The sequence below is a fragment of the Micromesistius poutassou genome (genome assembly GCF_964030765.1).
Source record: "Micromesistius poutassou genome assembly, chromosome: 10".
NCBI classification, from domain to species: domain Eukaryota; kingdom Metazoa; phylum Chordata; class Actinopteri; order Gadiformes; family Gadidae; genus Micromesistius; species Micromesistius poutassou.
The window spans coordinates 8,450,933-8,463,393 of NC_140280.1; the positions used below are offsets into that span (position 1 = coordinate 8,450,933).

At 46.0% G+C, this 12,461-nt stretch overlaps 2 protein-coding genes across 2 annotated transcripts; one reads left to right on the plus strand and one right to left on the minus strand.

Annotated features, from left to right (window-relative positions):
- Positions 1 to 1,826: 1,826 nt before the first annotated feature.
- LOC311353931 (stanniocalcin-2-like) lies at positions 1,827 to 4,430 on the plus strand (the record flags this gene model as incomplete). Its single annotated transcript, XM_084473720.1, has 4 exons — positions 1,827 to 1,956; positions 2,607 to 2,749; positions 3,432 to 3,643; positions 4,106 to 4,430. 4 exons carry the CDS (start codon positions 1,827 to 1,829, stop codon positions 4,428 to 4,430), a joined length of 810 nt encoding a protein of 269 aa, XP_084329846.1.
- A 702-nt stretch (positions 4,431 to 5,132) lies between these two features.
- Positions 5,133 to 9,758, minus strand: bnip1b (BCL2 interacting protein 1b). Its single transcript, XM_084474135.1, has 6 exons — positions 9,655 to 9,758; positions 9,135 to 9,227; positions 7,749 to 7,840; positions 7,074 to 7,181; positions 6,312 to 6,430; positions 5,133 to 5,855 (listed from the first exon to the last, which is right to left on the minus strand). The coding sequence occupies exons 1-6, from the start codon at positions 9,736 to 9,738 to the stop codon at positions 5,659 to 5,661; spliced, it is 693 nt and encodes a 230-aa protein (XP_084330261.1). The 5' UTR covers positions 9,739 to 9,758; the 3' UTR covers positions 5,133 to 5,658.
- Positions 9,759 to 12,461: the final 2,703 nt, after the last annotated feature.

The window sequence follows — 12,461 nt, forward strand, 5'->3', positions numbered from 1 at the left end:
GTTATTGATTATCTAGTTGTTTTTTGGAAGAGACTGACACATGAACAAAATTAATGTTTGTCTGGTTTTGTAAGAGTATAAATGCCCATGTGGTGTAAGCTCAGTCAATCTGAACGGCGCTAAATCCAATTAGGTTCAAACCGTTGTCAGTGGTAAATACAGGATGTTTACTTACTCTCACAAGCCTTCCAAAATGACATAATAATGAAACAATCATTCAAGCTGAATACACACACTCGCGCACACACACATGTTGACCATTGCAGTGAGCTGTAGTGCGTCCATGGGGTTGTTTTAAGGGGCAGAGAGTACAAGAGTGCAGAGCATCCCCAGATGTTTACACTGCAGTGTTCCGGCCCCGCACAGGGGGCCCGCTCTGCTGGGGCCCCGCCATGTTCAGCAGGCACAGGGGGCCCGCTCTGCTGGGGCCCCGCACAGGGGGCCCGCTCTGCTGGGGGCCCGCTCTGCTGGGGCCCCGCCATGTTCAGCAGGTGTATCGTACATTCTGTGAGTGTGTGTGGTTGGTTTAGATGATGAAGGATGTGTGTGTGTGTGTGTGTGTGTGTGTGTGTGTGTGTGTGTGTGTGTGTGTGTGTGTGTGTGTGAGTCATTATCTGAAGGTGTGGGCCTTTATGACTTTATGTAACTTATGAGTTTTATAATAAACGGTGGTGAATATGAAATGCGCCACACACTGTAGAGTTATACTATAGGTGTCCGGGAAGCCTTAACCCCGGACATGGTCGCTGCTCAGACGGAGCTTCACCTTCCACACACGCGTTACACAAAGAGTGTTCAAAAAGCCCAACTATTGGGCACCGCTGCCCACAGAGCTCCACACAAACCGAGCCACCGGTACCCCTTGGTCATGACGTCAGCCTACGTCGGAAAAACAGTCTGACATCACGAAATGAACACCACCTGCGTCCAGTAGAGTGGAATGTTCACATGTTTGGGGGGGAAATAGGATTTGACCCCTATTTACTCTAAATTCGGGACTTATTTCAGTAACAGTGGTAAAATTGTCGTATAAGACAAATGACCATGTTTAAAACAAAACAAAAGTGGTTTTGGGTTCAATGGGTCTTCAAAGGGGTCGAGGGTCATTGTGTAGGTGGCTGAGGTGAGGGAAGCCATGGTGTGTTGTTTTGAAGCAGGATGAGAGAGATAGAGAGGAAAAGATAAAGGGTGGGGGAGGGGGGGGGGGGGACACTTGTCATCAAAACATTGAGAACATTGAACAAACGCACAGCCTTTGATGATTGGTCGGAGCCACACGACACACATTGACCCCCTGCCCCCGGCCGTATGCAAACAGGGAGCATTTCCCAAGACAGCTTCATAAAAACAAATACATTGACCTCATGTCATCCCTCATGAAACCATGGTAGAACCCATCAGAACCGCCTGTGTGTGTGTGTGTGTGTGTGTGTGTGTGTGTGTGTGTGTGTGTGTGTGTGTGTGTGTGTGTGTGTGTGTGTGTGCGTTTGTGCGCGCGCGAGTGTGGATACAACACGATAAAATAATTGAATCGCACCTCATGCGGAAAGAAACGCATTATGCTACGTTCGTCTCTCTATCATTCAGCAAAATACTAAACTATTTTCTGTGGTCGGTTGTTTTCCTCTGGGGCAGATCTGCCCGCCGATTGGTCCACACAGCTTGCGTCTCCCCTCAGTCACGAGCGCGCAGCGGTTTATCGCGCAGTGTGTGAAGTAGTTCTGACGCGCAGTCACACTGCAAACTTCTCAGCACTAGGTCGTCATCGCGACGACACAGCCACTACCGCTGCGGAACTGGAGATAATCTACTAGTTTTAATTCTGCATGGAAATGTCCCTATTAGTCGTACTTCTCCTGCTGGCGGTCTGCCAACAGGTGCTGATGGTGGACCCGGTGGACCCCCACGAGAATCTCCTCAACGCCCCTAAACGGCGCCTCTCCTTGCAGAACACAGGTAACATAGTATACTCATCCAATACTGGCATGTCAATAATGTGTCATTATTGGACTTTACTGAACCAAGTGAGCCTCAGTCCTATATGTCAAAGTGTGGTGCGGACAGTTTCCATTTTGGCTCCCTGAAATCAGGGGTCATATCCACATATCCTCTGTGTCCTCTAATCGTCTACCGACCAAGACCCGAGCGGAGAGTAACCCCTCCCCACTACCTACCCGGTGGCGGGTCTCCTGTTTGCTGTCCCGTAATTCAGTGCGCTCCGCTCGGTCCCCTCCAGCACATCGCGCCCCGTGTCTCCGCAGCAGGGGGGTGTTGTTGGCCTCTGCGCCATGTGCTCCGAAGGGTGCGTCGAGCAGAACTAGAAACACTCCGTTTGCGTCCGTTATCTTAAAAGGCCAGTTAAAAAGAGTGATCAGAGCGTCAAGTCGACCACAGCGCACATTCTCACAACCCAAGTCCATCGGAAAACGTCAAGTTCGAAATAGGTTACATTTAAATGCAACGAACCGTTGTTTTTAAACTGAGTCTGCTACAATAACCACGAAGTAATGTTAAAAATCAAATGAAAATTAATTTCATAATAAAAAAAAGTAAACTAGTACTAGTCGTCTAGGGTGTATTTTCACCTGTTGTGTCCTTTCTCTCAGCGGAGATCCAGAATTGTCTGATAAGTTCCGGGGATGTTGGCTGCACCACCTTTCAGTGTTTCAGCAACAACTCGTGTGAGATCCGAGGCCTCCACCACATCTGCCACACCCTGCTGCACAACGCGGGAAGCTACGACTCACAGGTGGGACACTGCCAACATCTGGAATGTTCACGTTGTCAGATCTCTGGGCAAACTTCTTCATTGTGTCCATATTGTGCACCTGGTTCAAACATGGGATGAGATTTGAAACAAAGCTTGGATATATTGTATGATATAACATCTAATTTAAGTAAAGTTTAATATAACACAGGTTTTCAATGCGTACGTAAGACCATTATATTGTACAAGTAATGATGGTAGCGCAGGCCTATGTGCATACGTGCGTGTCTGACAACATCAGACGGACAAAATAAACTGTGATGGTTCTTGCTGTGTCCACATTTTCGGATCATTTGCAGACATGTCATTTGAGGATGTTTAACATGCTATGGGAGTGCACTGTTAGTTAGACCACAGCACTGTAGCACTGTGGAGCAGTCAGTGTTTAGTCAGAACATTGCACTCCACAGTGCTACAGACAGCAGAAACCAAAGCCCTTCCATTCAGTCCCCTGTTTCGTTCTGTTCTGTATGCATTGTAGACCTTACTCCCCGTGTGTAGTTTATATTTATATAAGTCATAGTCAACATTTAAACTTCTGGCTGTAATGCAGTGTCGGTAGGCTATTATGTTTATTAACTATAATACCACAGGTGTGTCTTACTTTGACTCATGTGTGCGTGTGTGTGTGTGTGTGTGTGTGTGTGTGTGTGCGTGGTCTCAGGGTAAGTGGCTGGTGAAGGAGGCCCTGCGCTGCGTGGCCCTGGGGCTCCGGCAGCGCTTCAGCTGTGTGAGCCGGCGCTGCGGCGCGGTGGGCGCCATGCTGATCTCCCTGCTCAGGGAGTGCTTCGCCAAGCACCGGCTCTGCCTGGCGCTCCGGGACCACCCGGACACCGTGGGGGACCTGGTCCACTTCCACCTGCTCACCCCGCCGGGGTGAGGGCACGCACACACACACACACACACACACACACAAGCACATACATGCACATACAGACATACAAACACACATACACATACACACATACATACAAACACACACATACGCGCACACACATACAAGCACATACATGCACATACAGACATACAAACACACATGCACATACGCACGCACATACACACACATGCACACATATACACATTCATACACCCTGAAAATACGCATGCACATACGTACATGCAGACACATTCATACATACGTACACAAACACATGCACACACGCGCGCGCACGCACATGCACAAACAAACATGCATGTGCATATACGTGCGTATATACCTTCAAATATCACCTTCAGAAAGTCCTGCTCATCAGCTGTTTCTTTGTTCATCTCAGTGCTGTTTCTACCAGGTGAACACCGTGGCGGGGTCTGACAGCGATTCTGTGTTTATCCCACCAGGCCATATGTTGAGCTGGTCAACTTCCTCTTGGGCTGCGGAGAGGAAGTGAGGTCATGGGTAAGCGGCAGGCTGCGTGCGCAGTGCAGCCAACAGTGGGGCTCGTCAGTGTGCGAGGCCATCAGCAGCACCTGTCCCTTCAACCAATCAGATCTGGCCCTGCAACCCGCCACCGTAGCGCCTCAGCCAATCACGGGACAGAGCCCTCTGCCGCGGCACACTCACAGGTCTGGTGCGGCGGACGACGGCGCTTCCACCAACCAGAGCGACGCCGGGACCCGTCCAGGGCTGCCTGTCTCTGGGGAGGTGGACGTCACAGGGTCATAGGTCAACACAGGGGTCAGGGTTAGCCTAACTCTGACCCCTGGGGGGTCACATGGGGGGGAATACAAGTGGGCTGACAGGTCCAAGGCAGCAGACAGACAGGCAGGCAGACACACAGTGGGGACGAGTGTGCAGTTAGCCAAAGGTCACGCACTTATGACTTTACAACAGATGGTTGGGAATAGCAGAAGTTATTACCTCTATTGACTATTGAATGGGAGATAAATGCAAGATAAGATGGCATTATCTTGAGATGTTTACTAGTTGTTTATTCTCTTTAGAATACACATGACCTCACTGAAAGATGAACACGTCTACCTCACACAGCAAAATAAACTTCCAACATACACACGCTAGGAAATGATCTTGAACATTGACATCTCGCTGGCGGGCAGCAGATATAGTCTATGTCTATTAAAGATCCTTATTTTTTATTTATGACTATATGTACTACACAATATGTAATAGTTAGCAGTTTTGCCTGTGAAAACGATTGTTACTTCAACCTGATGAAAGAAGCATTGCCATTGTGTTATGAATATCATTCAGGTTTTGACATTGAACACAATTTATGTTTTCAGCAATGTTGTTTTTATAGTCATGCTTTTATGAATGCATACACAAATCAAATGTTGATTAAAATTATTCAACTTGTATCCTTAAGTCTACAATGACTACAATAAAATATAAAAAAATGTCAACAGGTTGAAATTAGAGACAACTTTATTCAGATGTAAAACACAAGACAAGTGTGCAATTCCCAAGTGGTTGCAGAAGCGGTGTCTTGATAGAAGGCACTAAGTAACAGAGTTGTTGTTGACCAGACCTGCTCTCAGAGCTACCGCACACACAACCCACCGGAGGGATAACGGACCTGTGAATAGACTGAAGCAGACCTATGGAGAGGACTCCTCTACCTGACCGGAGCGGCCCTGGGGACCTCGGCTCTTAGCCCAGGACCTTCTCACTCACAACATCTAAAGCTTTCAGAAATCCTTACTTGCGGGGATCACAGCCCTCTCAAGTGGGGAGACGGAAAACCTAATGGCTTTTATATTCATACTGACTGCGCCACTGTTAGTGCACTAACCCTTAGTTAAGCTCGCTAACCCGGTGAGCGTGAGCTAGCTCACTAGCCAACACTCCCGGGTTAGCTAGCGGGGTTAGCTAACCCTTACCCTTAGCATTCCCGGTTAGCTAACCCGGGGAGCGTTGCTAGCTAGCTAGCTAGCTAGAGGAAGGGGAAGAGCCTCTTCTTGAGGATGTAGAGCACGGTGGCCAGGAAAAGTGCCAGTGCCAGGAAGATGAGCAGCTTGTCCGTGAGCTCACGGCGGTTGTACTTGAGGATCAGCTTGCGGCCCAGGTGGATGGTCCCGGTCATGCTCCGGAACTCCTCGTTGGTCTCCTGCACCGTCTTGGAGGAGGTGACTGTAGGGACCGGGGGAGGGGTTCAGGGAGAGAGGGAGGAGGGTCAAAAGAGTGGAGACCGGTAGGAAAGAGTGACGATAAGGGATGTCAAAATAATACCTCCAGGTGTGAGTGGGACCAGCCAGTACAAGCCGTTTGAAAATCTGCCTTTTCTTGTGTTTTAGTGACATCACAAGTGGGCGTGTCCACCGAGATGTACGCTGGACGGATCGGTCTACCAGCCTACCCAGTGGACTGTAGCAAACGTGGCTTATCTATCCATCTAACATCTAGGTGGACACGCCCACTCACACCTGGTGGTATAATATCATAGACCGAAGGGTAAACGCAAGAGTGGGGAAAGGTGTGATTCCGGAAAGGTGAAACATTCCCGGTGCGACCACTCGCGGGGTTTCACTGCAGTATGGTGCTTCCTTCGTCCTGAAAGAGGCTGAAAGAGACACAGGAGGGCTTTACCCAGAGAGCCCACGGTGTCTTCACTGTGGTGGACCTGCTCCGCCATCATCCTGCTGATGGACATCAGACTCTCTGTGATGTCGCTGCTGGTGTGCACCAGACTCTCCTTGGTTGCCTTCCTGGTGTACACACACACACACACACACACACAAGGTACTTTATTTGCCTCCTGTACAGTCGGTCAGCATCAGGTCAGTGAACGTTGTCTTGTACTCTCCTATGTTGATGAAGGATCAGTAGGGCTATATATAATCTACCCTTAGAGGAGGTACTCCCTTACTTTGGGTTATCAGTGGGGCTATATATAATCTACCCTTAGAGGAGGTACTCCCTTACTTTGGGTTATCAGTGGGGCTATATATAGTCTACCCTTAGAGGAGGTACTCCCTTACTTTGGGTTATCAGTGGGGCTATATATAGTCTACCCTTAGAGGAGGTACTCCCTTACTTTGGGTTCATCAGTTGCCCCTCTCCCCACTCTGAAGTTGACCCAAATCCAAATAGAGATTTCAACTTTCTCATCACTTTTGTGCAGAATGAAGCTTAGTCACAGAGGGAGGGAAGAAGAGGCAGAGCGGTTTGATTCTGATTCTGATCATGATGATTATTATAACATGACTTCTGATCTTTATTTGACCAAACGGAGGACGGGTCGTGTGTAAGAGCCCACAACCCGGTCTAAAGGAGTGTTTGAGTCCTCTCCCCTGTGACTGGTGGTGCCGTGGGCCCCCTGGTCTGAAGGAGTGTTTGAGTCCTCCTCACCTGTGTCTGGTGGTGCCGCTGGCCCCCTGGTCCAGCAGATCCTCCTTCTCCAGGCTGTCTATGGCCAGCTTGCAGGCCAGGTTGGCCTTGCGCCACGCCGTCTGGTTACTGGACAACAGTGCACAACAAATAGTTGCTGCTATGCAACACTCGGTATGGAAGCTTGTTTTGACCTACTCAGGCTTCAGAGGCCACCTCTTAGGACACCCACTAACCACCTTATTTAGAAAGGAAGACACCTTGGGGAGGAACACAGAGTAAGGATCCCTCCACCCAGAAACATAATGGTAGCATAACAAGTTGAAGTAAAGTTCAATAGACAGGAAATGTCTAATGAGGCCATGGTGTAGCGGTGCTGGCTAGTGGGTGAGCAGGAAGCAGTCTGGCCTCCAGAGGATCAACACACTGAAACAGAGGCCAGGTAAAACACCCCATACTATTTATTTGATCAAAAACATACCAATGGATACAATTCTGACTTCTACATGGCTGAGAAATGGTTATTTGTTATGTGAAGGTCCTTTCATAGCACGTGGCCATTTATATAAGTCATAGTCAACATTTAAACTTCTGGCTGTAATGCGTAATGAGTAAACGCTAGCAGTAGGTCGATTTAAAGCGCATATAATAAGATGAGCAACATATGTACGTGTATCCATGGGAGTCTATGTCTACCTTAGCATCTGCTTGCGCTGGCTCTCAGTTTCCAGCTGTATGGCCAGTCTGTCCGTCTCTTTATCCTGCTCCCTGGACATTTGCTCCAAATCCTGCTCACAGAAAAAAAAACGCAATCAACTCATTCTGCACGTTCCCTATTGGCTGAAATCATACAACGGCTCATTGGTCATCGATCCAACCCGAGGCCGCGGCTAGCATAGCAGCTCTCCGGGTAGATAAAGAACTCAATTGAGAAAAGATGAAGCGATTCAGGCATCCTGACTGGGGTGGAGGGACAGGGGACCCCTCCCTGTCGACGGCCTCGGAGCAGCCATGGAATAATGACGGAGGTTGGCCATCAAAAAGGGGCTCCAAACGTTTCATTGAAATAAAACCAAATATTGTGTTCTCATTTTTGTTCTTTACATCCTTAAATGTATTGTTTATGTATTGAGTACCGGGGTTTGATTTCCTTTCAAGGATGACAGACACAAAGATTCATGAATTCTTTCATAAAGGCAACGTAAACTATTTAATTTAGGGACTTTAGAAGCGTTCATCATTCATCCTTCATGAGGTAACACAACATCTAGAGTGTGTAGCAGTGTGTAGCAGCTCCTTCATGAGGTAACACAACATCTAGAGCAGTGAACCCCAATTAGCGGCCCGCGGGCCAGATCCGGCCCACAGGAGCCAAATGTCCGGCCCGCGCTGACCCAGTGGCATTCACATGTAAAAAAAAAAAGAAAAAAAAATATATATATATTTTTTTGTTGTTGTTGTTTACAGACTGATGTTATTTGCTACACATATTTAAAAAGTTTAAAACTAATGTCACATATTGTGGTATCACATTTTAAAGCTAACTAACTAAAATCTTCCTGTGTCTCTTAGAGAGAGGGAGAGACATATAGAGAGGGGAAGAGAGTGGATGTGAACACACACTGATCTGGATGGATGGCACCAGGCCCAATGCCCAGTTGAAGACACACTGTGCTGATGCTATTTAAGTTTTTATGTTTGGGGCTGCTGCACTGTGTGCGTGTTTGTTTGCTGGACTTTTTGTTTGCTGATGTTCCAGCGGCATTTTAATAAATTAATGGTAGGTTTTGGACAAATTTTGTTTCAAGAGAGCATTATTGTGTGACTCCTAACACAGGGTATTTTCAACTACTACTAATAATTATAGTAATGATAATTAAAGCAAAATGTGCACATAAAAATGGCGAATTAAAATTCTTTAACGATATCTCGGCCCTTGGCGTGGCATGCTTGACCAAATTTGGCCCTCTGGCAAAACTAATTGGGGAACCCTGATCTAGAGTGACCAGCAGTTCCTCCTAGCGTGAGGAGCATCTTCTTCATGAGAGGTAACATAGCAGTGAAAATTTCTTCAGATCTAACCTGTATCCTGTGCCGAAGCTGGTTGAACTTCTCTTTCACTCTTGCGTTGAACTCAAGGAGAGAAGCCTGAGGTCCAGGACACTCTCTGATGTCCTACAGGTAACACATACAGATATATTGTTAATCGATCCAGCATGACAAAAACAATTTCTCAAACGTTTGGTTGATAGCAACTCGAAAATCGAGAGAGGAAAAAAAATCACTTCGACAATCAGCTTGTCGTCGATTTGGCACATACACAAAGTAGATCATAAAAGACAAACGTGGACTGTTTTCAAGTTGTCCGTAGAGGTGCAATATTGGTCCGTTTATCGACATTAAATAAAATCAGATATATCTTACTTTCATGAATATATAAACTATATTACCTATATGTCTAATATAAATGCAATATCATTTATATGTCTAATATATATGCTTTATTACTTTTATGTCGAGATATTTAAGGTAGAACAATTGTTGGAAATGCTGTTTTTTGGAAGGCAAATAAACCCACGTAATATGGTAGGAAAAGCCTCACCTGAATGATGGCCTTTATCTCAAGATCATATTTGATTATTTCTTGTCCACAAATACGGACGTGTACGTCTGAGGAAGACGCCATTTCTGTTGTTCTACGGCAACCCAGTGAAGACAATCCGCATCAAACGCGTTTGTTGTCTGACGCAAAAAACAAGGAAATCAGCGGAACAAGTTAGGCCAAACCTTTTGGACCAAAGTGTTTTCCTACTTTCTTAATTTCCTTTGGAATAACATATGGATAAAAATACGGATTTATAGGCCCATAGTTATGCTTAAACTTTAGGCTACATTGATGCCAGCGCAATTTCATTATTCCCCCCCCCCCCCCCCCCCCCCCCCCGATTAACCCATGAGACACCCTGAAAGCCTCAAAAGCAAAATTTGAAGGGGGTCTCAAATTTCGTCAAAAAAAAACAAATATATATATATATATATATATATATTTTTTTTTTTTTTTTTTTTTTTTATTGTCACTAATGGTAATTTAAATGTGTTTAATCTCACCATGTCCAGTATTCAGAATTTTAAACATTTATTCACAAATATGTTCTATTTTTTGCCAAGCGGAGCCAGCCAGTCCTGTGCGCGTATGCAAATTAGCCATGTGCGCCAAACAGAAGAAGGGCCCTATGTCGGTGCATTTGACTTTCTACACCGACATGTGTCGTTGCTAGTTTGCACCCGGCGCAAAGCTGATTTTCCCTCGCAGCAACCAGGCACCACTAGACTTGCGCCTGGAGAGGCGTGTCGGCGAAAAGCAGGGGCGTGTTCCGGCGCAAATGATACTTGGTGCTATTTTAGTGATCTAAAAAATGCGCCAATGCAATTGCGCCACTGACCGAAAAATACCTGTGCCCTGTACTACGAACCTCGATTAGTGGGTTAGCGAGGTATGTTGCGCTGAAAGCCTGGGTTAGCTGGGACACGAAAGTCGATCTCTTTTAGCCGCTGTATCACCATGGTGACTTATACTGTCAACCAAACCTGGGGCCGTATTCACAAAGCTTTTTATCTTACCGCTAGGAGTGCTCCTAACTCGCGCTAAAACATTTTACGTAGGAGTTTTTTCTTAAAAGTTATTCACAAAGCCGCTGAGACCTACTCATACTAAGGATAAATCACTAAGAGTGAACTAAGAGTAACGCCCCTAACGCCCCCTTACGTCGATTCTCGTGCACGAGTTTTGAAGCGGTCAGTACGGTGATTGGCTGTTGAGTGCCGGTGTCGTGCCAGAAGTTGATTTTTGCCAGAAACTGATTTCCGGTCCGCGGGAGCGCGCACGGTCTGTTAAAGTTGTGAAGCGCTGATTCTGTGGCGCTATGGCTGCTTTCGTCAGGCTCAAACAGCGCCAGTATGCCACAGTTTATATCGATGATAAGTATTTGTGAGACAATAAAACATATTTTAACACATTTGGCGGTGATGAACGTTGGCCGTTCAGAATGTAGGCCAATCAAGCGTTTATGAAGCGATCATTGAATGATCCGATAATGACGATAGTGTGAGAAAGATCATCAAATGTTGTTTTTATTTTTTATTTTTTTTTATCTCTGTTTATGTGTTTGATAGCCTCCTGTGTGTCCAGTAGCCTAATAGGCCTATTGTTGTTGGGTAGATGGTGAAAATCAGTTTCTGGCAAAAATCAACTTCTGGCACGACACCGGCGGTCTCCGTGAAACTCATTCGCAACTTCCCACAAACGAGCCCACTAAATCAACGAAAAATAAGGAAATAACCTAGGCTACAAATGATGTCCTATCAAACAGTTATGGACAGTGCAGTTAGCAGAATACACGCACGATGACAAGTTTGTGCAGACCACGATAATGACGTTGTATGCAAGCACGTTATAAAGAGAGCCAAAGCAATACAAAAAACAATAAAAATACGTAGGCCTAAATTGCATTATATCAAGGAAGTAATTAAAAGCACCCTGCAAACTATTATCCAATGAGCATATTTCCAGCACTTAAAGTTTGGGCGTAGCCAGAGATTGTAATTAAGGTGCGCCTGTGAGAGTTTGGGTGGCCTCAAGTTCAGTGGTTTACCGGAACGCTGTTAGAATAACTGCTGCAAGTGTCCAGTGGAAGCCAGGGTCCGGAGCGATCGATACGACCATCCTGAAAGCAGCCCTGGCTCTCCACTAAATCACTCCACGCTGTACATGGGGGAATGAAATGTATGGATATAATCGCAAAATCCAATAGGGGGGTTTCCTTCACAGCCCCGCTTCTGTGGTAGCGAATGCGTGGACCTAGACCGGTCACTACGCAGTCCTATAGTGCAACGCGCACCGCGCACCGCTCACCGCGCTCTCTGTCACATTTTGCTTTAAATGTGCAATGAATTAATTCTGAAAATATTTAGGTGTGCCAGGACCACGATTGGGTGTCCCAGGCACACCCATGCACACCCATGGCTACGCCACTAAACACTTTAAATATCAGCCCATACCGCCGTTCAAGTCCTCCTATCATGATGAATGAAGGAGAAGACAACGTGAAACGCAAGCGAAAGCCCAACTGGTCTGACTCCCGACTCCTTACTGAGCAGATTATAAACTCAATACAATAAATTATTAGATAGTAATCATAAGTAAGAGTAGTTATAGGCCTATTATTTTTTACTTCAAACCATTTATTTTTATTTCAAATAAATAATGATGATTAAAGTGTTGTATTACTATTAATACATGAGACAAATAATGATGGGTTAAGTGATTTATTTATATTTATATATTAAATAATTAAGGATGACTAAAGGTACATTTGTAACATTGCCCCCGTGTGTTTTAACCATCACTGA